The following is a 25,844-nucleotide window of genomic DNA, read 5'->3' on the forward strand; positions in this document are numbered from 1 at the left end:
ACAGAATCAAAGGACTGCCTGGAACATCAGGGTTTATACTTTCGCTTCTTATGTTCTGGTAGATCATTTCCATTTATTTTAAAGTTGTGTTATTTTTGCAACAGCTTTTTTTTTGCTTTGAGTACAAAAATGCTAAATTTTGTTTTTGATTCTTTTGGAGAGGAAAGACCATGTATAATGATATATAAATGAATGTGTAAAGTGTTTATTTTATTGAAATAATAAAAATACTTCATTTTATCTAGAAAGAAGTGTTACAAGGTATAGGGGGTATATTCTACTTTCACAACTTTTTGGTAGAATATATTTTTCTCCAGCCTTAGAACAGAAATACAAGTTTACAAATACTGGGCAATATATTGAAGAAAATTAAGTCATCTATAATCCCATCACTCCCAAGTTATCCGCTATTTTGTAGTTTTTTTGTTCTAGTCTTTTTAAATAGGTATATAACTTTCTAAAACAGTTGGGATTTATTGTGAGTTTTGTATCTTGCTTAGTATGTCTGAACATTCATTCATGTTATAAACTATTTTCTTTTAAATGCTGCATAAAATGTTGTCATTTAGATCTTTGAAAGGCAGTACAGTATAGTGGAATAGACTAGAGCGAGATTCCTGGCTTCATATCCAAGCTTTGCCACTTAGTAGCTATGTGGCCTTGGGCAAGATATTTTCTCTCCCCATGCCTCAGTTTCCTTGTTACTTAAAGGGGCCCACTAATAATGCCTACCTTACACGTTTGTGAAGGCTGTATATATTAAAATATGCAAAGCAATTAGAACTGTGCACAGCAGTAGTAAGTTTATTAGATAAATGTTATTATACTATTGATAAAATATTACTATATCATAATTTATTTGGCCAGTTAACTGTTTGTTGTTTGCCTTTAAGATGTTTCCTTATATTTTCTATTGTAGTAGATGCTGTGCTGAAAGTCCTTTGTGTATTACTATGATTAATTCTTAGGATAAATACGTTGAAGTAGACGTCTCAGTCCATAAGAATAAAAATTATTGGAGCTTTGAGGTACTACTGTTAATTGCTTTATGAAAAACATACGACAGTTTATCTTTTATCCAGCAGGGTTTGAGAGTACCTGTTTTATCCCTACAATTGTGAGTTAAAGATAAACTTAGATAAATTTATCTATTCCAGCCTTTTTTTTTTTTTTGGTGATGGTACTGAGGATAGAACTGAGGACCTTGCGCTTGCAAGGCAGGTGCGGAACCACTGAGCTAAATCCCCAGCCCTCTATTCCAACCATTTGTTCAGAAGTTTATCACTCTTACTGTGGAACATCTCTAGAATATTATTTCAATTTTGGATGCCTCAGTTGCTTTAGGAATTTTACAGAAAATAACAGGGACTAGTTGAGATATCTGATTTGGCTCTTGCTAGTATGATGTAAAGAATTTATTGAATACTAGACTAGGTTATCTGCCTTCTAACATTAAACAGTCTTAAAATGATTAAAGTCCATTAATACATGCATTACTGGCAATATAGTTTATGTTATTTAATAGAGATACCCCCAGAAAATATAAAAGCAGTTCATATTTCTGTCATAGCTGTCTAATGGGAGCCATCCCTGGTGTTTAGTTTGCCTCTGTTATCTTCCACATATGGCTTACCTGCCTGGCCTTGAGTAATTCACGGTTTGTTGAAATTTCCCAGTGGGTGAGAAATGCAGAGTGGGTGAGAAGATGTGTTAGTCAGGGACACCACTTTTACTTTGAGATTATGACTTGGGGAGTGTTCCTTTCACTTTTTCCCAACTATCATTGTCCTAATATGGTCACATGGCAATGTCCAGCTGCAAGAAGCTGTCCTTCATCTAGGTGGAAATAAGCTTAACTGAAATTCAGTCAAAGAAGGTCCTGTTACTATAACGAATAAGGAGAAGGTAGACACTGGGCATCAGTCATCAGTCTTTTGCATAATAAGGTAATAGGAATTTTATACCAGTAAATTGAAAATCACTGACCTGCTAGAAAAGTTGGTAGTTCAAAGAAAAGATGTAAAAGTGAGTCTAAAAAAGCAGGTCACAGGTCCAAAAGTCAATCTGGCTCATAATTTTTTAATTGGAAATTAAAAGCAGGGTTGAGATTATGTTTTGTCTGTTGCAATGTACTGGTGTCCATTGTCAGGAAAGTCTTGGTGAAAGCGACTGCTAAATGACAGAACATTTTTGTATAGACGTTAGAATTGGAGACCAAAACTCCCATATCTTCTAACTCAAAATTTGCAAATAGCAAATAATAATTCATAACTCATAATGATTGATAATGTAATATTCAGATGTTGTATCTATATTATTGATCTTTAGTGGGAAATTTCAAAACAGTGTGTATGAAAAATGATCCCTTTGTTTTGGGATAAAGTATACTTAAAAAATATTTAAAAGCACACAGAATATGCTATTGGCAGTGGCTTATTCTTGGGGAGTAAATAAATTTATTTTCTACACTTTTTGAATCTTTTGATTAGTAATATTATGTAATGAAACAGCAAAACAAAATAATAAATTTGAGCATCGATCTCGAAAATTGTGATTGATGTGATGTTCAGTGACAACATTTGTGTCATGCTTCATCTACACAGACTTTTTCTTGACTAGACCTTTTCTCCTTTAATTTTTTAATGTTTTATATATATACACATATATATTATATATAATTCAGATACAGTAAGTATCACCCACTTAACAAGTACAATTCACTGAGTTTTATGAGACATGTACACCTGTGAAACATCACAGTCAAGATGCAGAATTAAAAGAGGTTTTAGGAGCCCAAGGTTCTTGTTCTAGTTAGGCAGACAACAGCCTATGGGATAGGCCCAGCTCAGTGTTTTTTGTTTTTTGGTTTTTTTTTGGTAAATAAAATAAATACATATTTATGTTATGCATTTTCTGTGGCTGCTTTATGTTATAGTGGCAAACTTGAATTGTTGCAGCAGAGACTACCTGGCCAACAAAACCTAAAGTATTTACTATCTGGCTCTCCGTAGAAAAAAATTGTTAGCCTCTGCTCTCAGGAGAAACAAGCCAGTTAACCTATAAGTAGCACTTACAGTGAGTCATTTCTGTATGGGTGAAAAGTCAAGGTGTTACCTAAAAGGTGCAGTGTTGCCACTAATAATAATGAGTGCTATCCAGGAAATGAGAACTGATCCTAAAGGATTTCTTAGAAATATAATAATAAGAGGAAGGGGATTAAAAAGAAAAACATTTAATATGAACATGTGGCCATTCTTCAAGACAACTGTACACGGAGTGAACTGCAGACATGTACAAATAAAATAAATTAAAATGCACATATAATAGTTATTGTGATATTAGAAACACAGTACTGTATTTTTATGATTTGATTACTAAGTCATGTAGCTGTGTGCAGTACTCTTAACAATCTTTTTAAAACCATAGGATACATTCCTATTTTATATATCTCCTTTTGCTCTGTGGCCCTTTCTTGTCCTAAGAATAATACTAAAAAAGTGACAAGTCATTTAAGACAGGATATTAAGATTAGACTTGGGGAATATGGAATGAATGGCGGGGTTGAAGGTCGAAGAAGAAAATCATCCAGGAAATTGAACAGCCTGTTTTGTTGGTACTTGTAGGATCAGAAGAAAGTGATTCATTCTTGTACTTAACTACCTCTTTCCAAGATGTATAGGTGTCTTTAGACCATTAGGTATGCAGTAGAAGTTTCTTAGGTGAATACTGTTCATAAAATTTTTGATGTGCTTAATCTCTGCCAAGTGATGAGGATTTTTATTGGTAGAAGTTTGAGAATCTCATTTATTCCTGTCTTTTATCAGTCTTGCTAGTTTGTATTTAGAATTTGTCTGTTGTGCCCTTTGTAGCTTCAGGCAAATGATTAGCGTGTCCTTGGTCTTTTTTCCAGTTCTACTCATCTTCCTGTTCATCGCTTATTTATTGACCTCTGATTACTTTGAAATTGTCCTACTCAAAAAGTGATTAGTTAACAGATTTCTGTGGACATTTGCATTTATTGTTGAATATTCAAGAATGAGAGCTAGGGATTTAGCTCAGTGGTGCTGCCCCCTGCCTCATCAGTCAGTGCAAGGTCCCAAGTTCAAAAACAAAAAGAATGAGAAATGCCGGGTACCTTAACTTTTTTTTATTTTTTATTTTTGAGACAGGCTCTCACTATGTAGTCCAGCTGGCCTTGAACTCAATATGTAGTCTAGGCTGGTCTTGAACTCTTGGCAGTCCTTCTGCCATAGCCTCCTAGTGCTGGACTTACAGGCGTGTGCCACCATGCCCAACTTTTTTTCTTTAAAGATGTTATCTTATGGTCGATATAATTTTTATGAATCTGAAATTTCAGCTTCTAGTCATACATTTTGTCAGAAATTGATTCCTTTTTCCTCCTTAAATCATGACAGAGCTTTTCTATCACATATAATTAATTATGAACTTGAAGTTGTATCATAATGAGATGGCTTAGTTTATAATTACCTCACATGAACAGGACATATTTCATTAATGTTCTCTTTTCATTTTGGTTTATATTAAATAATAATTTAATTTGAAATATTTTTCTTAATGCAGGATAATATTAAAATAAGGTTATAATAAAAGTTCACTTTACTTTTTTTTTTTTTTTTTTTTTAGAACCCAGGTTCTTCGCACTGAGCTACCTCCCCAGCCATTGTAAATTTTTTTTAAAATTTTGAGACAGTGTCTTGTTAAGTTGTACAGGCTGGCTTCATCTTGGGATCTGTCTGTTGTAGCCTCCCAGAGTGCTGCAATTACCAGTATATGCTACCATACTCAGCTATGGTATACTTTACTTTGAATCTAAGTCTAAATATGGTTATAGTTTTGATTTGAAATAAAGAAGAAAGCTACTCTACATTAAGATAGATTGATTGATTGATTTGAGAAAGGTTTCTTGCTCTGTGATCCAGGCTGTCCTTGAACTCATTATAAAGCCCGGGCTGGCCTTGAATTCATGGCAATCTTCCTGTCTCAGCCTCCTGAGTTCTGTGATTACAGGCGTATGCCACCACACCTGGGCTAAATTAAGATAGTCTTAACCTTTATAAACCAACAACATATATGCTTTTTTCAGTTTCAATTATTTTTGAAGTTGTATTTGGTAGGTTAGTACATTAAAATATTACCAAAATTTTTGGTGAATCTTCAAGCTGTACATTTTTTATTATGACTTTTTTTCTCTGATTCATCTCCTAAATCATATTTCTTGCTTCTAAATGCTGTCCTGTGCCATACTTAAAAATAAAGTGGGACATGGAACTGTTTTTCTGTAGCTAAGTTGGCTTCTTATACCATGAAGCCTGGTTACAGTGTGTTTGTTCTGACAAGTGCCATGTGTGTTTAAGAGCCTGGGCATGTTCCTAAAGTTTAGTAGTCAAACACAAGCTTCTTAAGGAAGAAAATAAAACACTGTTAAAGTTATGCACGTCTGTTAAAGTCGTAGCTTTAGACATGATTTATTCTTCTGTTTAAATTACTGAGGGTTATCATTTGGTGGTCACTTGTTTGCATAGAAGCATTCAGGGTTGTAGATTTAAGAAGTAATAAAACACTCAATTTTTCTAGCTCTCTGTCTAGAAGAGCTCTTTGTTATTTTATGTTTGTATTTATTTAAAATGCTATTTTATGTAAGTGTAATATTAAATATCTAAAAGACAACATATAGTAAATTGACAATATTTTTTCACTATTCAGTTTGAAATAATGAAGACATTATCTTTAGTTGTACATAAATTAGTTGATTTTAGTTGTATATAAATATTTGTAATATACAAAAATAAAATAAAATTTATATTATGAGTCCTTTGGAAAACTTACTCAAAATATAGTGCAACAGTTTAAACTATTATAGAGTACAGAATTAATTTACTTCTAAAATACATATGAATTACATGTTACCACACCAGAAGTGAATGCATTTTATTACTAGACTTCATACATAGCAGCCAAACTCTCCCTGTTGTTAGTTTGTGATTCAGTTATTTAACATGAGTTTATAAAAATTCAGTATTTTTGCAACCTATGATTTTAGTCAAGTGCTTTTTCTGTTAGTGAAAGTTTAGTTATGATAGCACAACTAATTTTTGATTATTATAATAAGGAAAAGAATATAAAAATTAAAATTAAAATTTTAAAATTTCAGTTGTACCAATATTTCTTTAATTTTTTTACTAGTAATTTTTGCAGCCCACTCTCTACCACTGGAAGAAAACTATCAGTAGTGCTTCTAAGAAGTTGGCTAGTTGACAGCATTTGTCATTTCATGTTTGTTTGTTAATCATGACTAAAAAACAAGGGGGAGAAAGGAGAATGAGATAATCCACATGCTGAATAATCCTTCCTTGAAAACAAATACAGCACATGAACTGAGTATTTTATTTATTTTTTGGCACCCAGTATCAAACTTGAGACCTAGCACTTGCAAGGGATGTGGCAGCAGCACTGAGCTAAATCACCAGCCTGAACTGAGTATTTTATAGAAAATCTTTTTTTTTTTTTTTGTCGGTACCAGGGATTGAACTCAGGACCTTGCACTTGCAAGGCAGTCATGGTGCCACTGAGCTAAATACCTGGCTTGGAAAATCTTTTTCTTAATTTATCTCAGAAACATATTATTTTGGCTAGAAAAAAATGCTGCTATAGAAAACAGCATAATAAAATAAAATTTTACATATCCTATCTCTTGATCTATAGAAAGTACTCAGTCTTAAGTTTTTCCCCCTCCTACATTCAGTCCTTTTAAAGCATGAAATATTTGAAATGTTCTGTAAATTCTTACTTATATTATTAGCATATTATGGCTTCTTTTTGTCATTTCTTTCAGATATTGCACTTAAATTTTAAAAATTCTTATTGAATCCTTTTTGTTTTATAGGCATGGACAAATCTGAATTTTAGCTTTGCCATCAAGTTGATACTGTCCTTTAAAATCTTCAAATTTATTAACAACCTCAGTAACTCTGGCTGCTAAAATAGAAAACTCAAATTCTTGAAAAGCAGCCTGGACTATCCATAGCTGACTGCCAAATTATACATCTCATTGTTGCCCTCCTGGAAATTTATATTAATTTGTTTATACTTCCTTCATACTATTGATGTGGCTCCATAGGTCCTCAAAAATGCATTTAAGGCAGTATCCAGATTTTTATAATTCTGTTATCAAAAATCATTTTGTATGATTAAATTCATTTTAAGACAGCTAGGTGTTTGTTATTGCCATGTTTGTGTAAGACAGAAGCAGACTATATTTAAGAAAATGCCATGTTGATAGATATATGGACTTTTGCAACAGAGTCTTGCAGTTGAGAAATTGCGTTTAATTCCTGTTTCTTTTATATCTTTATACATTTGTAACCATATTTAATTTCTGAACCTTTATCAGTTTGTATAGTCTGATATAACAATTGCTATTCCTAAATATTTCATGGAGCTCCTTGTAATAAAATCACACTACTAACATATTCACTAAGTAGTTTAATTATGACCAACATTAGAACTTCTTCAGTGTCTTGAACTTCCTTAGATTCCTTTTGACACTTCATTTCTCCTTAAAAATTCTTTTCTTTGTTGTCTTGAAGTTTGAACTATCTCAAATTTAAGCAGGTTTGCAAAGGGCCACTCACCACCTGCAAGGGCGGTGACTTTTAAACAATAGATTAATTCATAGGACTACTTGAATATGCTGGTAGGAGAAAAGAGAAAGCTGACATAAATGACCTTTACTACTAATACCTGATTATATATGTTGGCATCTTACCCCAGCGTCTTGCATTCTTTTTGAATTCATGTTGTGCTGAATTACATGTAGATCATTATTTTTAAGATAATTTGGAAAAAAGATGACTTTTAAAATGTAAAAAGTTGTGAAGTTTACTGTATCATGAAGGAAAAATTATTAGAATGTTAACGGCTTTTTTAAAAAATCATTTATTTGCTAGGTAAGTTCTCTTCTACGCTCTATGAGACTGGTGGCTGTGATATGTCACTTGTGAATTTTGAACCAGCAGGAAGAAGAGCATCCAATATCTGGTATGTGTGAAGACATGTTAGGAGTGTATATATGCTTACATATCATTGCCTGTTGAAAGACTTGAAGCTTTAGGAAATAAAAGTTTGCTTAAATTTTTTTTATTTTTCTAATTGATAGAAGTGGCATATACTTGTGGTGTACAGCATATTTTGAAATCTTATGTATCCTTTAGAGTGGCTAACTCTAGTTAATTAACTTGTGCGTTAATTAAAAAAAATTGTTTTTGTGCTACTGAGAATTGAAGCCATCAGGGCTTTTGTACTGAACTACATCCCCAGATGCCCCATACTCCTCTTTTTCTTATTTTGAGACAGGGTCTTGCTAAGTTTTCCAGGTGGAACTTGAGCTCATAGTCTTCCTTCCTGCCTCAGCCTCCCAGAGTGCTAGGACTACAGGTGTGTGCCACTACTGTGGCCCATTTTTTAAGTTTTGAGGGGCCATTTAAGGCAGTAGGGTTTTGCAGTTACTCAGTTAAGTAAATTGTTTCAGTCCAGTTAAGAATTTACTATCAAAAAATTACTAAACTGGAATTGATGTTAGCTCATTCTTAACAATAGAAACCTATAAGGGTAGAGAAATGAAAACACTTACTGTATTTAGTGTAATGTAAGAGAAGAATGAGTCCTTATAAATGTGGAAGAGCCTTCAGTTTTGAAGTCCAAATTTCACTGACCTGTGGAAACTGAACTTTCATGTTCTAGGTTATTTTATGTAGTAGCTTAAATATATTTCATCTTTAATGGTTCCAGGTAATTTGTTATAGCTTTCTTTGGATTATCTCATTTGAATGATTTCACAAGAACCTTATGATCAGGTGCTCTTGTGTTACTGATGAAAAAATTGAGGCATGAAAGAAATTGGGTAACTTGTCCAAAAAGTGTTTTCTGAAGAGATTTGGAGACAGACACTGCCCAGGTGCTATACACAACTCTAGGAAACGCTGCTTTACCTTTTAAAGTTGACTTCGAAAAGTGAAATTAGTGTGAATATCATCTAACTGTTAAACCATTTATTTTTCATTCAACTGTTTGACCAGTTATTTATTCTCTGACTTCTTATCCATTTTTTTTTTTAGTGACACAGACTCTCATGTATCCAGTTCTACCTCAGTGCGATTTTATCCACATGATGTGGTAGGTTTTTCATTATTTTTATAACATGTTATATTTTCAGATAAATCTGAAAAGTATATTTATGTAGATAGCTGTACAAATCAGAAAAATTGATAAAGTCTCAAAATGACAGTTTTGTTGAAAATGGTCACAAAATCACCTTTGTTTCTTACAACAGATCTTTCTTAATAAGTCCTTTACTAGGAAACAAACAAGATACCATGAAATTTTTTATGCCCCCAAAATGCGTATTCATATTTTGAGAATATATAATGGTCCAACAGGTGTAATGACTGTGCAGTTTTTAATTATGCCATTTGGCATCCTCATGTTAAGTATTATGATTTGGTGTAGTTGTAGTGACATTACTGTGTAAAAATTAAGACATGAGATATAGTAAGGCTTGAAAAACATGGCTTTTACCTTCAAAATATATACGTATATTCAGGTTAGAAAAGACAAATGAGTGAAATCCTTATAAGCAGTGCATACAGATATATACAGATGAATTTAATGACAAAGGAATTAACCTTCAGTGGCTCTCTGAAGATGAGTTATGAATAGGGTTTTAAAACTATAGATGTAAATTGGTATAGAGCAGTGGTTTCCAACCAGTGGCTATTTGGCAGTGTCTGGAAACATTTTTTGCTTGTCATAACTGGGAGCATGTACTGATAGAGGGTAGGGATGCTGTGAAACATCTTCCAGTGGCTGCTGTGAACATTCTACAGCCCCCACAAGGATTATCTGGCTCAAAGGGTTGGTAGTGCCAAATTTAAGAAACCTTAGCAAGGATGATAAAAGTGTTTTGTGAAGTATCTGTCAAAGCTTTGGATAGAAACAGCTGTGTTATATATGGGAAGCAAATTTTCTTGACTATGTTCACATTCATATTTGAAAAGCAAAGACTTTCTTTTTGTTATTGTGTATTTCTGGAAACTTAATAGGAAAGCAAAAGGAGGAAGATGATTACATTGTTGTTTTCCACTTTTAAATGATAATGGGAACCTTGATATAGCAAAATACTGTGTAGCACTGTGCCAGAAACAGTAACCTTTTGAAGTTTTCAGTGAAGGGGAAAGTGAGGATATGGTTATCTAGAAGAAATAGTGTAGTAATTTTCTGCAGAGCCTCAGGTGAGCAGCCTACCGAAACAAAAGGAGGAGGAGATTTAAAAATGGTAATAGCAGTGATAGGACACCGTATATGGAAATGAGAATTGAAGGGCTAAGGTTTGTCATTAACAATGATATTCATAGTTTAATGAGAAAAGAGCTTAAACGTGATAGGGAGAAGTCACTGACATTTTACTGCAAGTGATTTTGATGGATTTGCTAGCTATACAAGAATAAAATCTTAAGATTACAGACACATTTCCTAATAAAACCTTTCCCAAAAGTCTGTTGATTAATTTTTTTTTGTTTCAGTTGACTTTCTGTTGTTACCTTCTATGCTTTCTAGCGATCATAGTTTTCTGAAGGGGTGGACTAGAGTATTCGGGAGCTTTGATAAATACATGAGCTGATTGAGTAACCCTAACACATTATTTGATTAAAAATATTTCAAGCTTTACAATGCTGACTTTCTTTTAGCTCTCTCTCCCACAGATTCGGTTGAATAGACTATTGACCATCGATACAGATTTGTTGGAACAGCAGGACATTGATCTAAGCCCTGACTTGGCAGCCACTTATGGTCCAACAGAAGAGGCTGCTCAAAAGGTTAAACATTACTACCGCTTTTGGATCCTGCCCCAGCTGTGGATTGGCATTAACTTTGACAGACTCACACTTCTGGCACTGTTTGATAGGTGAGGATACAGTATGATATGAAAGATATGTTTTCTGTTTTTGTACCCTTAGATTGATTATCTTCTTAAAACTTTTCTGAGAGACAGGGATTTAGCTCAGTGGTGCTGTGTGCCTGCCTCACAAGTGCAATGTCCTGAGTTCAATCCCTTGGTACTAGGAAAAAAATAAAAACTTTCTGAAATTTTAATGTTTATATAAAGATATCTTTTTTATATCAACAGCCATTTAACTGGTCTTTGAAGTGTAGAATATAAAGTATTGATAATCTTATTAGTGCTGTAGGTAAAATGATCCTCAGTGTGAAAGTTTTAAGAGGAAAATTCTGTTTCCTTGTTTCTTAGCCCTACACATTAGTTGAGTGGCAAATTTAGTGACTAACAGCTACTTCTAGTCAATATGGAATAACAGTACTAGATTTACCCTCCTTTGTAAACAGACAAAATACATGAAACGGTAGTTTTTATGACATTGGAGTTAAGACAACAGAGGACAGTGATTCCTGAGAGATGATGTGACCCCATATTTGCCCCAGGAACATGAAGAGAGTTCCTAGGTTGTGAAATAGAGCAGTAGAAATGGAGTCCAGCAGACTTCCTGAGTTGAGTAGGTGGAGTCCAAGGAAACAAAAGCAACTACTACTTTACATTGACCTGAGAAGCACTACTTTAGATCTACCTAATAAGTCATAAAAGCAAGGCTTAAAGAGATCGAACTGTTTCTATATAGCATAATAAACTGTTTCTATATAGCATAATTAAACAAAGATTTATAAAAATCTAGAAATACCCTCCACATACTAAGTTAAGATTCATCCTCTCTGGCATCCAGTCAAAGTTAACCAGGTGTGCAAAGAAACAAGAAAACATGACCTATAATGAAGGGAATAATACAGACCATCCTGAAAGCAGCATAGATATGACAATTAGCAGAATAAGTCCCAAATCACATTTATTGAGTTGAACATTACCATGTCTGAGAAAATAAATGCACTAGAGCACTGAGAGTATAATTCATTGGTACATGGTACCAGTTCATGGTATACATGGGATTCTGGGATCAGTTCCTCACAAGAAAGGAAAGAAAGAAGGGAGGGAGGGAAGAAGAGAAAGAGAACAGGAAAGGAAGGAAAGAAATACACAATGGGATTAATGGATAGATTAGATATTATAGAAAATAAGATTAGTGAACTTGAAGGTATAATGATAGAAACTATGCAGAGTGAAACAGAAAAATAAAAACAGAGTCTCCCGAATCTCTCATGAAAGGAACATAAAAGCAAAATGAGAGTAAGCTGTGGTGGGACAACTTCAAAAGGAAGCAGGTATACAGAACAGGTTTTGATGAAGTAATGGAAAAGTTTCCAAATTTGGTAAGAACTGTAATTATGCGTTAGTGAAGACCAAGTACAAGAAGCCTGAAGAAAGCTGCACCAAAACATATAACTAACTGGTCAACACCAGAGATTAAAATCTTAAAAACCACAAGGAAAAAAATTTGTTGTATGGAGGAACAAGAATAAGAAGATATTAATTTTATTGTTAGAAATACTGAAAGTATTTGAAGGGAAAATAATTTTCAACCTAATATTCTATACCAGTAAAAATTTTTTTCCAGTAAAAATATTCTTTAAAAGGCAAGGAGAAATAAAAACATTTTCAAATGAGGAAAAATGAGAGGACTTCATCACAAGTAGACCTACGCTACAAAAAGTATTGAAGGATTTCTTTAAGGCAGAAGGAAAATGATATCAGAAGTGTAGACCTACCTAAAAGAATAAAGATCACTAGGAATGTTAAGTAACTGCATGAGTAAATGTATAAGATATTTTTCTTCATAATTAAATCTTTTAAGAGATAATTGACTTTAAACAAAGTGATAATGGATTTTGTGGCTCATTGCATATAAAAATGATGACAATAAGTGTAAAGACTTAGAAGAGAAGAAAGAAGTATACAAGTTTCTTGTTCCCTTGATGGTATAGTGTCATAAAATATATATAATAAACTAGCATGGGTATCCAACCTTTTGTCTTGCCTGGACTAAATTGAGTGAAGAAGAATTCATATATAAAATACATCATATAGAACATGTCTGCAGGCTACCCCTAAAACAACAAAAGTTGGTTTCTATAGTGTAGTGCTTATCACGTTCACCTAACAATAAAAGTTATATTGTTACGTCAAAAAAGAAAATAAAATAATAAAAACTATTCTAATTGTATAAAGCATTAAAATGAGATAAAAAGGACAGGAAGAAAGCAAATGACAAGATTAGAGAGTCAGAAATTTTTTTAAATTGTTTGACTGGATTGAAAAGATTCTGTGCTGCCTACAAGAAATGCACTTTAAATATAAAAACAAATAGGTTAAAAATTAAAAGACAGAAAGACAAATCATGCTAAAACTAGCAAAAAGAATTTTGGACCATCTGTATAAATGCTAGATAAAGTCCAAACAGAGAATACTGTCACAAAATAAATGTCACTTCATAATGAAAAGGGGTTGATAAACATGTAGGATTTAATAATCTTCAGTGGTTCTCCACCTAAAACAGAGCTTCAAAATACCTATGGGCTGGAGGTATAACTCAGTGGTAGAACACATGTTTACTTTGGTTTTGATCTCCAATACCTCTATCCCAGACACAAAGCAAGAGCCTACAAAATAAGATAAATCCACAATTATAGCTCATTTCAGCATCCCTGTAGAAAAAGAGACGGCTTTTCATTTTTGTGACATAATACTGTAGACAACTTACAAAGAGGAAAGATTTGTTGGCCTATAGTTTTGGAGGCTTCAGTCCATGGTCACTTGGCCCTTTGCTTTTGGACCTGTGGTAAAGCACATGGTGGAGGATGTTGTTCACTTCATGGCAGCCAGAAAGCAAAGAGAAAAATGAGGGTGCTAAGTCTCAATAGTCCCTTTAAATATGCCTTCGGTGACCTAGCTTCTTTCCATTAACTAGGCTTTACCTTCTAAAAGTTCTACCACTCCCCAGTAGTGCCACAGGTTGGGGACCAAGCTTTCCATATAAAGCCTTTGAGGGACATTCAAGAGCCAAACTATAGCAGTGAAGATATAGTAGTCTTGAACATTCAATCTGAATTGATTGATATTTATGGAATAATCAATCTATCATGAGAATATTCTTTTTTAATACCATTCAGTTTTTTATCACTTTTTAAAAATTGATTTAATCAGGTTAGATTTATAAATGCATGTAACATACTTCAATTAGTATGTTACCTACCTTCACTCATCCTACCCTGCCTGCCCCCTTAGTTCTACATTTGGGGGTGTGTTCATTGTGTATTATTTTACTAATGGCCTTCCCCTGAAGTATACTCCCTCTCCCTCCCTTTTATTTTCTTCCTTTTGTCTAATAATGCTCCCCCTTTTACTTTCTTGTCTTTTTTGTTTTAGATTCCACATATTAGGGAGAACATGCAATATTTGGTTTTTAGAGCCTGTCTTATTTTGCTCAATATCATAATTTCCAGATCAATCATTTTCTTTTAAATGACAGAATTTCATTCTTCTTTGTGGTTAATAATACTCCATTGTGTAAATATATACCATATTTCCTCTGTCCATTCATTTGGTGAACATGTAGATTATTTCTGTATCTCAAGTATTGTGTATTGTGCTGCAATAAACATTGCAGAATATATTTTTTAAAATGCTCATGTAGCCTTACCAAGATTATATTCTAGGTCACGATAAGAGTCAACACATTTTAAAAAGGATTCATAATAATATGATCTCTACTACAGTGAAATTAAATTGTAATAAATAGTATTTCTTTTCATGAAAGAAATAGGGGAAATGAGAGTGTTTTGAACTAGAAAAAAGCGAAAACAGTGTATTAGAATTTTTGGGATTCCACTAATGTAGTTCTTTGGAAAATTTGATAATCTTAAATAACCTAGATTAGAAAACAAAGCTCTCAAATCAGTGAATTCACCTTCCATTTTGGAAACTAGAAAAACAAGAGCACCTTACACCTAGTTATGGAGAAGAAAGAAAATAGTAAAGAGTAAAACAATTATGAGAGCAAACTGAAAAAACAAACAAACAAAAGCCAAAACAATAGAGAAGATCAAGGAAACAAAAAGCTGGTTCTTTGGAAACATCAGTGAAATTAAAAACATATAGCCACCCCACTCAACAAAAAAGGGCACATATAGCAACCACTATGGAAATCAATATGGAGATACCTCAAAGAGCTTGGACTGGAGGTTCCATTTGACCCAGCCATCCCTCTGTTGGGTATCTTTCCAAGAGAACTAAAAGAATCATATCACAGAGAAGTATGTGCACCCATGTTTATAGCGGCACAGTTTGTAATAGCTAAATCTTGGAAACAACCTATTTGCCCATCCGTTGGAAACTGGATAAAGAAGTTGTGGTTTTTCTATAAAATGGAATATTACTCAGCCATAAAGAGCGAGAGAATAGATTCATTCATAGGAAAATGGATACATATTGAAGATATACTCCTAAGTGAAATAAATAAGTCCCACATGTGTAAATACCAAATAGTTTCCCTGGTGTGAATATTCTGCAACAATGCATAAGATTCTAATAAGATTACTGACATTTAGAAATGGGAGGAAAGGAGCTAAAGGTGTAGGGAAGGTGTGATACGTAGGGGAAGAACAAAAAGGGAAAAGAAAAAAATGTGAGAGAATGAAAAGATGAAAATAAAGTGTTTGTAGATGGGGAGGGGAGGAGGGGGTGAAGGGAGGGCAGAGGTAAGGGGAAAAAATGAGAATCAAGACTTGCCATGTAAAGGTACATGATCCCAACAATGAATGTAACTGTACTGTATCCCTAAATGTACCAATAAACTCAATAAAAAAAAAAAGGGCACATATAACCAATAGCAGAAATGTGAGCTATATCAATACAAATTCTACAGGTATTAAAAGAGTAATAAAATACAGTTGTACCTCAGTTCATGAACAATTTGGTTCACATAAAAAGGTGTTTGACAAAATTTTCCTTCTTTCTTTCTTTTTTTTTTTTTTTTTTTTTTTTACACACACAGGGTCTCACTATGTAGTTGAGACTGATCTGAAACTCACAATGTAGCCCAGGCTGGTCTCACACTCACAGTGATCCTCCTGCCTCAGCCTCCCAAGTGCTGGGATTACAGGCATGTGCCACCACTCCTGGCCAGAATTTTCTTTTTGTTTGTGAACTCTTCAGTGAGTGATGAACATGACCGTGGACATCTTTCCTACACAAACATGGACATGGCCACCTTTTCCAGAATTGGGGGGACACATTGTTTGTGTCCAAGATACCACTGCTTTATGAACAGTTATATGTAAATAAATTTCACAATGAATAAGTTTCTTGAAGGACATAAATTATCCGAGTACATTTGATAGAAATACATGACTTTAATTGCCCTATGGAAATTATATTAAGCAACCTTATTACAAAGAAAACTTGAATCTTAGATGACATCAAAATAATATCCAACTCACTGAAGTGGAAAAGTATTTTCAACAATTGATTTCCATATATAAAAAGTAAAACTAAAGAACTTACATTCTTACCTCGTACCATATTCAAAGTTAGTTGAAAATGGACCTTTGAATTAAATAGGAGATCTAAAAGAGTAAAAGTTCAGAACAAAACAAAATATAGGGGTAACTTTTTAAAAACTTAGGAAAAATTTCTTAGCTATGACACCAAAAATGAGATTACTAAAAGAACTGATGGATAAATTGGATCCACAGTATTGAAAAATTTTTAAAGGCCAAAGGAAAGCAAGTTTATTTACAACGGAGACATTGTGCAAGGCCAGATAAGTAGAAAGGAGTCATCAGATTGGGCAAATCTGGAATTGATAACCTGCCATCTAAGAGCAGATGGAAATACTAGTAGTTTATTGATTGGAAAACACTGTTGATAAACTTTTATAATCTGGTAGAACTATTAAATGAAGTAGTATTCAAATGTAAAAATTCAAATGTTTGAATTTTTAGGCCTATTTCTAAATGTGGCATATTATTAAATAAAAAATTATGATTTCAGTAGTAATCTTTTGTTCACTGAAAAAATGTGAATATGTAGAAAGTTTTGAAGATACACAAACTTTAATCCTTCTATGGAGAATCATTATTAGAATATCATTCTTGGGGCCAAGTATTTAGAACCATTTTTGGGTTCTGCTGCTTGCCTTACAAGTGTAAGGTCTCGAGTTTGATCCCTGGTACCCCCCCAAAAGAATAACATTCTTGGCTTATTGTCGTTTTTAAGCTACATGTATATGTTTTTAATAACAACATACATCATATATGCTTGGTTTTGTGTCCTGCTGTCTTCAGATAGCAGATGACCTGAGCATATTTCCATGTCATTTAATACTCTTTGAAGTGTATAACTTGAGCAAGTAGTGGTTTAGCATTTTATGAATAAAACTTCCCCAAGAAATAATGAGGTAGATTAAGTTTTTTGAGATAGCATAAAAATCACCTTCATTACTATTTGTAATATTTTGGGCATCATGTTTTCCTTTTACATTGTCAGTTTGCTAAAGTGTAGAATTGTTTCAGCAACTTGATAGGTACGATGGTTTTTGTCCCTACTTTCATTCTCAATATACTGAAGAGCCTGTAGTCAAGTAATTCTAATAAGTGAGTTTGGGGATTATTCCAAGGGAAATAAAAAAACTTAGTATCAAAATTTCATTATAAACTTTGTCATATAAAATAACAAATATTTCACATTTAATTTTCTAGACATTGTTTTGAGGTTTTATCTTTTAAATTTAACTTTTTCTTTATATGCCTACTTTTTTGGTAATCAAATTGGTTAACTGTTTTGTAACTTAGCAGAAAAGCAAATGTTAAGAAAAGAAAAAATATTTTATAATAGAAATGAAAGCTACAGTATAATTAGAACTCCACAATGTATGTATCCTGCTTTATTTGTATATAAGAATTTGTGTTGTGTTCACATGAAACTAGTTTCTTTTTCAGTATGATCCCAAACCTATTCAAACCTACTACTGTACTGGAAATACATTCCAGCCTGCTTCACTTTGATGTCATCCCTTTTTTCAGTCTTCTTAATTTCTTTATGATACACTTACTCATAAATCTTGTCTATTTACAGAAATCGTGAGATCCTAGAAAATGTATTAGCTGTCATCTTGGCTATTCTTGTGGCTTTTTTGGGATCCATTCTTCTTATACAAGGCTTCTTCAGAGACATCTGGGTCTTCCAGTTCTGCCTGGTCATAGCCAGCTGTCAGTACTCACTATTGAAGGTATGATCCTCTCTTCTTTTTCATGCTGTGAGATAAAATTTGTGTTAAAAGTCAGAAATTTTCATCCCTTTCATTGAATAAGATAAGTTTTGGATTAATTTCTCTGAGATATGTAGGGAACAGGAAAAGGGGATGTTACTAGAACCCTTGCAGTAAGTCCTGGTCTCCTGCAAGCCACAACAGCACAAGGCAAATTAATTAATTAGACAGGAAAGATAGAAAAATGAGACTTAGAGAAGAAGCTGAGCTTTGGGCCTATCAGTTCTGCTCTGGACAACAAAGAGGAAGGACCCTAATATTTTGTACATTGGGAGTAACAAATTTTACAGATGATTCAGAGGAGAGAAAGTTAGGTACATGGGAAGTTACAGATGTAACAGGTGAAGATTTTGTTCCTCTCCGGGATGTCTTCAGCTGGTGTAATCTTGCCCTGGAACATCACAGCATCACTGGCTCATTGAGGTTTTAGTTGTAACCAGAGGCGAAAATTGAATTATATTTGGACATGCCATAACTGGCCGATAGGCAGGAAAACTAAGCCTAATTATAATTTCAGTTGTAAAATGATTTTTCCCAAAAATTATGTAGAATTGCTCCTGGTAGGGATATTTACATTATATTATGTAGAGAACAAAATAGGGATATAAACTTTAAAAAAACTATGGTGAGGATGGGTGCTGCATGAAGCCATCAGCATGGGTCACTCCCCAAACCAGGCCTCTCTGCCCCCAGTGGACTGGTGAGGACCAGAGCTTCCAGCAACCTAGCATAAATCCCCCAGCCCTGCTTCTGGCTTCCTGGCTGTGCCTGTTCCTCACTTACACTCCAGAGGCATTGGGGATTAAAGGCCATTGCCCTGAGTTAGAGCAGAAGTGAATAATTGTAAGAGGGTCTTACTCCTTTCTAAGTCCCCATCCCAAAGGGTAAAGTTATTATGTTGATCAGTTTATTCATTGTAAACATATTTTGGGCTGCTTTTCAATATCATTTTATTTCACACATTTAAGGTGATAGATTAATAACTACCACAGTTGTCATTTTCTAAGCAGTGCTTGATTCCATTGTTGTTGATGATTATATCACTTGGGCTAGTGTTGTGATTGATCTAATCGTTATCTTTCCTGGTATAATGAAAATGAGATTGCCTCAGAGTCATTAGAGACTCAAATCGTAAAGACCAGCTATATCTGGAAGACACCTCTGAGAATCAGTCATTCCTAAGGGTTGTAAATACAAGCAACAAAGTTACTTAACAGTATGTAATATAGAAGTATCAACCCAGGACTGTACGAAGAACAATAATAAAAATGAAAAGACATCTAAGCAAGACACAGTCTTTCATTTTACCAAAGGCAAATTCTGGGGGAAACAAGGTGGAAAAGTCTGATAATCAACCACCTGGACTACCGGAACTGATAGCACAGGAAATTAAAAAAAAAAAAAAAAAAAGAACAGAGATGATGAGCACAATAAAGGACATGATTAGAGACTCTAGAACAGAAACAGATAAAAAAAATAGATGAGTTCAAAACCACAATGGAAGCCATGAATGCTCAGCATAGAAAGAAAGGGAAACCATGAACACCTAATATAAGAAAGAAATGGAATCCATGAAACAGATTCAGACTGACATCCAGGAGATTAAAAGCTCCATTGAAAGTATACATAGCAGACTATCCCAATCTAAAGACAGAATATCAGCTATAGAAGACAGGTTGGCGGTCAGTGACCACGGAAAGAGAGATCTCTCAAAAATAGTAAGGGACCGTGAGAAATCAATCCAACAGCTCCTAGAAGACACAAAGAATAATATAAGATTGATAAGAGTCCACAGAAAAGTAGGAGAAAGCACAAATGATAAAAACTGTTCACAGAATTAACAATAGAAAACTTCCCAAACAGAGTAAAAGAACTTCACATGCAGATAAAGTGAGGCATATAGGACTCCAACTAGTTATGATGAAAAAAAAATCTATACCTAGACATATAATAGTCAAGATCTCGGAAACCCAACAGAAGTACAAAATATTCCAAGTCGTTAGAGAAAAAAACAAATCACATGCAAGGCAAAACCTGTAAGAATCACAACAGACTTTTCAACACAAACTCTCAAGTCTAAGAGACCCTGGAGTGAGGTATTTCAAACTTTGAAAGCAAAACCTCCAACCTAGGCTGATGTATCCTGCAAAATAATCTTTCATAATTGATGGAGAAATAAGATACTTTCATGACAAAGGACACCTGTGAAACTTCATGTATACCAAACTAGCACTCTGAACAATTTTTTAAAATATCCTAGAAAAAGAACTCTATAAGGCCCAACAGAGCAAATCCAATAGGCAAGAATTTAAAGGGAGAGGGAGAAAAAAGAAAGAACCAACAACAGGAAGATAAAATGACAATGATAAATCAGTACATATCAGTTAATAACCATCAATATCAATGGCCTTAATTCACCAATCAAAAGAAACAGTGGCAGAATGGATTAAGAAGCAAAATCCAACAATATGCTGTATACAAGAAACACACCTACTTGAAAAAGAAACTCATAGACTAAAAGTAAAAGGATGGAAAACAGTTCTACATGTGACAGGAACCTGGAAAAAAGCAGGGGTAGCTATCTTATTTGCAGACAAAGTAAATTTCAAACCAAAAATGATTAAAAGAGACAGAGAAGGTCACTACATCCTTGTAAAGGGAACAATTCAATAGGAAGAGATGACAATCATAAATATATATGTACCAAACACTAAAACTATACAAAACAAATATTAAGGGATGTGAAACACTAAATAAGTGTTAATACAATTGTAGCAGGGAACCTCAATACCACATTGTCACAAATAGATCATCGAGACTGAAAATCAACAACAGAATACTAGACCTGAACCAAGCTTTTGAACCAATGTACTTAATAGAGGTCTACTATGTGTTCTACCCCACAAAATCAGAATATACATTCTTTTCAGCTGCACACAGATCATTCTCCAAAACAGATTGCATGCTAGTGCATAGAACATGTTAAGTAAATGCAAAGGACTTGAAGTTACCCCATGTATATTATCAGACCATAGTGCAATTAAACTGGAAATCAGTTGCATAAGAAACCATAAGAACTTCACAAACACGGAAATTGAATGACACTCTCCTGAACAACCAATGGGTCACAGCAGAATTAAAGAAGAAATTAGACAGTTTTTACAATTTAATGATAATGCCAGTACAGCATACAGGAATCTATGGTGTACAATGAAGGTAGTTTTACATGGGAAATTCATAGCAGTGAATGCCTACATTAGGAAATCAGCGAACTCAAATAAATAACCTAATGGTGAATCTTACACTCCTAAGAAAAAGAAGAGCAAGAGAAACCTAAAGCTCATATAAGGGAGGAAATTATAAAGATCAGAGCAGAAATCAATGCAATGGAGACTAAGAGAATGAGAATGATAACAAAAAAAAAATCAATGAATCAAAATGTTGGTTTTTTAAAAGAATAAATAAAATCGATAAACCCTTAGCTAATCTTATCAAAAAAGGAAAAAAGGGCCCAGGATTTGGCTCAGTGGTTCTGCTGCCTGCCTTGCAAGCACAAGGGCCCGAGTTTGATCCCTGGTACCACCACCAAAAAAAAAAAAAGGAAAAGGCTCATATTCATGCAGTTAGGAATGAAAATGGTAAAGTCACAACAGAAATCCAGAAGATCATCAGTACTTACTTCAAGAACCTGTACTCTAATAAAATGGAAAACACAGAAGAAATGGACAGATTTCTAGATATATATAAATTACCAAAGTTGAACGAAGAAGTTATAAAAATTCTAAACACCCCAATTACAATCAGTAAAATTGAAAATGTAATTAAAAATTTATCAACAAAGAAAATCCCAGGTCTTGATGGCTTCACTGCTGAATTCCACAAGACATTTGGAGAAGAGCTATTGCCACTACTCTTTAAACTTTTCAATGAAATTGAAAGGGAAGCAATACTTCCAAATTCATTCCTGCAAGCAGGTGTTATTTTGATTCTCAAACCAGGGAAGAACCAACCAAAAAAGACAACTACAGGTCAGTCTCCCTAATGAACATAGGTGTAAAAATCCTCAATAAGATACTGGCAAACAATACAGAGGGTCATCAAGATCGTACAACCTGAACAAGTCAGATGCAAGGATGGTTCAACATACGTAAACCAATAAATGTAATAAACTATATTAACAGAATCAAGGACAAAAACCATATGATCATCTCAATAGATGCAGAAAAGGCATTCAACAAAATTCAACACCCATTCATGATAAAAATCCTGAAAATTGGAATAGATGGTCTTTATCTCAACTTGATAAAGGCTGTTTATGAAAACTTAACGGCCAGAGTCATACTAAATGGTCAAAAACTGAAAGCCTTCATGCTTTCAGGAACAAGACAAGGATGTCCACTATCACCACCCCTATTCAATATAGTTTTGGAAACAGCCACAGAAATTAGACAAGAGAAAAAAATAAAAGCAATAAAGATAGGAAAGGAAGGAGTTAAACTGTCATTATTTGCTGACCATATGATACTCTAAATAGAAGACCCAAAAAACTCCACCAAAAAACTTCTAGACTTGACAGATTCAGTAAAGTAGCTGGATACAAGGTAAAAGAATGATAACAAAAAAAAAATCAATGAATCAAAATGTTGGTTTTTTAAAAGAATAAATAAAATCGATAAACCCTTAGCTAATCTTATCAAAAAAGGAAAAAAGGGCCCAGGATTTGGCTCAGTGGTTCTGCTGCCTGCCTTGCAAGCACAAGGGCCCGAGTTTGATCCCTGGTACCACCACCAAAAAAAAAAAAAGGAAAAGGCTCATATTCATGCAGTTAGGAATGAAAATGGTAAAGTCACAACAGAAATCCAGAAGATCATCAGTACTTACTTCAAGAACCTGTACTCTAATAAAATGGAAAACACAGAAGAAATGGACAGATTTCTAGATATATATAAATTACCAAAGTTGAACGAAGAAGTTATAAAAATTCTAAACACCCCAATTACAATCAGTAAAATTGAAAATGTAATTAAAAATTTATCAACAAAGAAAATCCCAGGTCTTGATGGCTTCACTGCTGAATTCCACAAGACATTTGGAGAAGAGCTATTGCCACTACTCTTTAAACTTTTCAATGAAATTGAAAGGGAAGCAATACTTCCAAATTCATTCCTGCAAGCAGGTGTTATTTTGATTCTCAAACCAGGGAAGAACCAACCAAAAAAGACAACTACAGGTCAGTCTCCCTAATGAACATAGGTGTAAAAATCCTCAATAAGATACTGGCAAACAATACAGAGGGTCATCAAGATCGTACAACCTGAACAAGTCAGATGCAAGGATGGTTCAACATACGTAAACCAATAAATGTAATAAACTATATTAACAGAATCAAGGACAAAAACCATATGATCATCTCAATAGATGCAGAAAAGGCATTCAACAAAATTCAACACCCATTCATGATAAAAATCCTGAAAATTGGAATAGATGGTCTTTATCTCAACTTGATAAAGGCTGTTTATGAAAACTTAACGGCCAGAGTCATACTAAATGGTCAAAAACTGAAAGCCTTCATGCTTTCAGGAACAAGACAAGGATGTCCACTATCACCACCCCTATTCAATATAGTTTTGGAAACAGCCACAGAAATTAGACAAGAGAAAAAAATAAAAGCAATAAAGATAGGAAAGGAAGGAGTTAAACTGTCATTATTTGCTGACCATATGATACTCTAAATAGAAGACCCAAAAAACTCCACCAAAAAACTTCTAGACTTGACAGATTCAGTAAAGTAGCTGGATACAAGGTAAACACTAAGAAATCAGTAGCCTTCTTGTACACAAATAGTAGACTCACTGAGAGTGAATTAGGGAAATAATCCTTTTCACAATAGCATCCAAAAAAAAAAATCAAATATCTAGGAATTTGTCTAACAAAGGAAACAAAAGCCCTCTACATTGAGAACTACAACACTCTGAAAAAAGAGACTGAAGAGGATATAAGAAAATGGAAAGACATCCCTTGCTCCTGGGTAGGAAGAATCAACATAGTGAAAATGGCCATACTTCAAAACTGCTATATGGATTCAGTGCAGTCCCAGTTGAAATTCCAACCAGCATACTTCAGGGACCATGAGAAAACAATCCAAAAATTCATTTGGAGCAAGAGGAGACCTAGAATAGCAAAAGTATGGTACTGGCAAAGAAATAGACTTGAGGACCAGTGAAACAGATTAGAAGATAAAGAAACAACTCCAGACACACTCAGCCACCTTATCTGTGACAAAGGAGCCAAACACCCTCACTGGAGGAAAGATAGCCTCTTTAATAAATGGTGCTGGAAAAATTGTGCTTCAACTTGCCAAAAATTACAACTAGACCTATATCTCTTACCATGCACTAAAATAAATCAAAATGGATTAAAGATCTAAATATTAAAACAGAAACACTAAACTTGGTGGAAGATAAGTTAGATAGAAGTCTTAAAGATATCAGCATAGGAAAAGACTTTATGAACAAATCCTCAGTAGCATGGGAACTAGCACAAAGAATCAACTGGGATGTCTTATTAAAAAGCTTCTGCACAGAGCTGGGAATTTAGTTCAGTGGTTCTGCTGCCTGCCTTGCAAGCACAAAAAAAAAGCTTCTGCACAGCAAGAGAAAACACCAGCATGAAGAGACATCAATGTGGGAAAAAATTTTCACCAGTTGTTCCTCAAAGGTCTACTGTCTAGAATATATAAAGAACTAAAAAAAATCAGACCCCCCAAACATAAAGATCCAATCCAAAAATGGACATCTGAAATGAACAGACATTTCTCAGACAAGTAAAAGCAGCAAATAAACATATGAAAAAATGTTCAACCTCACTGGTCATTTGAGAGATGCAGATGCAAACAACACTGGGATCCCATCTCACCCCAGTAAGAATGGCTGCTGTTAAGAAATCAACCAATAACAAATCCTGGTGGTGTTGTGGGGAGAAAGGAACTCTTCTTCATTATTGGTGGGAGTGCAGACTGGTACAGCCACTGTGGAAATCAATATGGAGATACCTCAAACAACTAGGATTAGAAGTCCCATTTGACCCAGCTATTCCTCTTCTGGGTATCTTCCCAAAAGAATTAAAAGAATCATACCACATCAGTATGTGCTGACCCATGTTTATAGCAGCACAATTTGTAATAGCTAAAATTTGGAAACAGCTCAGTTGACCATCAACTAGAGACTGGATAAAGATGTGATTTTTAAAATATATAATGGAGTACTACTCAGCCACAAAAATTGAGAAACTACAGATATTTACAGCTAAGTGGATGCACATTGAGGTCATACTTGTAAGTGAAATTAATGTCACATGTGTAAATATCAAATAGTTTCTCTAGTGTGAAAAACAAAGTGCTAATAGGATCAAAATGTATAATTGATATTGTGTAATAGGAAGAAAAGGTCTAAAGGAGTAAAGGAAATGGGAGGGACAGGGGAAAGGTAAAAAGGGAAAAGAAAAATACGTGAAAAGGAAAAACATAACAATGTCTTTGTA

At 34.1% G+C, this 25,844-nt stretch overlaps 1 protein-coding gene across 1 annotated transcript in view; it reads left to right on the plus strand.

Annotated features, from left to right (window-relative positions):
• Pcnx1 (pecanex 1) overlaps nt 1-25,844 on the plus strand; it is a 151,168-nt gene that overhangs the window by 68,509 nt on the left and 56,815 nt on the right. Inside the window, exons 9-12 of the mRNA XM_019204323.2 lie at nt 7,968-8,058; nt 9,135-9,192; nt 10,779-10,981; nt 18,113-18,266. Of these exons, the coding sequence (XP_019059868.1) occupies nt 7,968-8,058; nt 9,135-9,192; nt 10,779-10,981; nt 18,113-18,266 (506 nt within the window). The remainder of the gene's footprint in view (nt 1-7,967; nt 8,059-9,134; nt 9,193-10,778; nt 10,982-18,112; nt 18,267-25,844) is intronic.

The sequence above is a fragment of the Fukomys damarensis genome, unplaced genomic scaffold (genome assembly GCF_012274545.1).
Source record: "Fukomys damarensis isolate Sample0158 unplaced genomic scaffold, DMR_v1.0_HiC HiC_scaffold_21, whole genome shotgun sequence".
Classification (NCBI taxonomy): domain Eukaryota; kingdom Metazoa; phylum Chordata; class Mammalia; order Rodentia; family Bathyergidae; genus Fukomys; species Fukomys damarensis.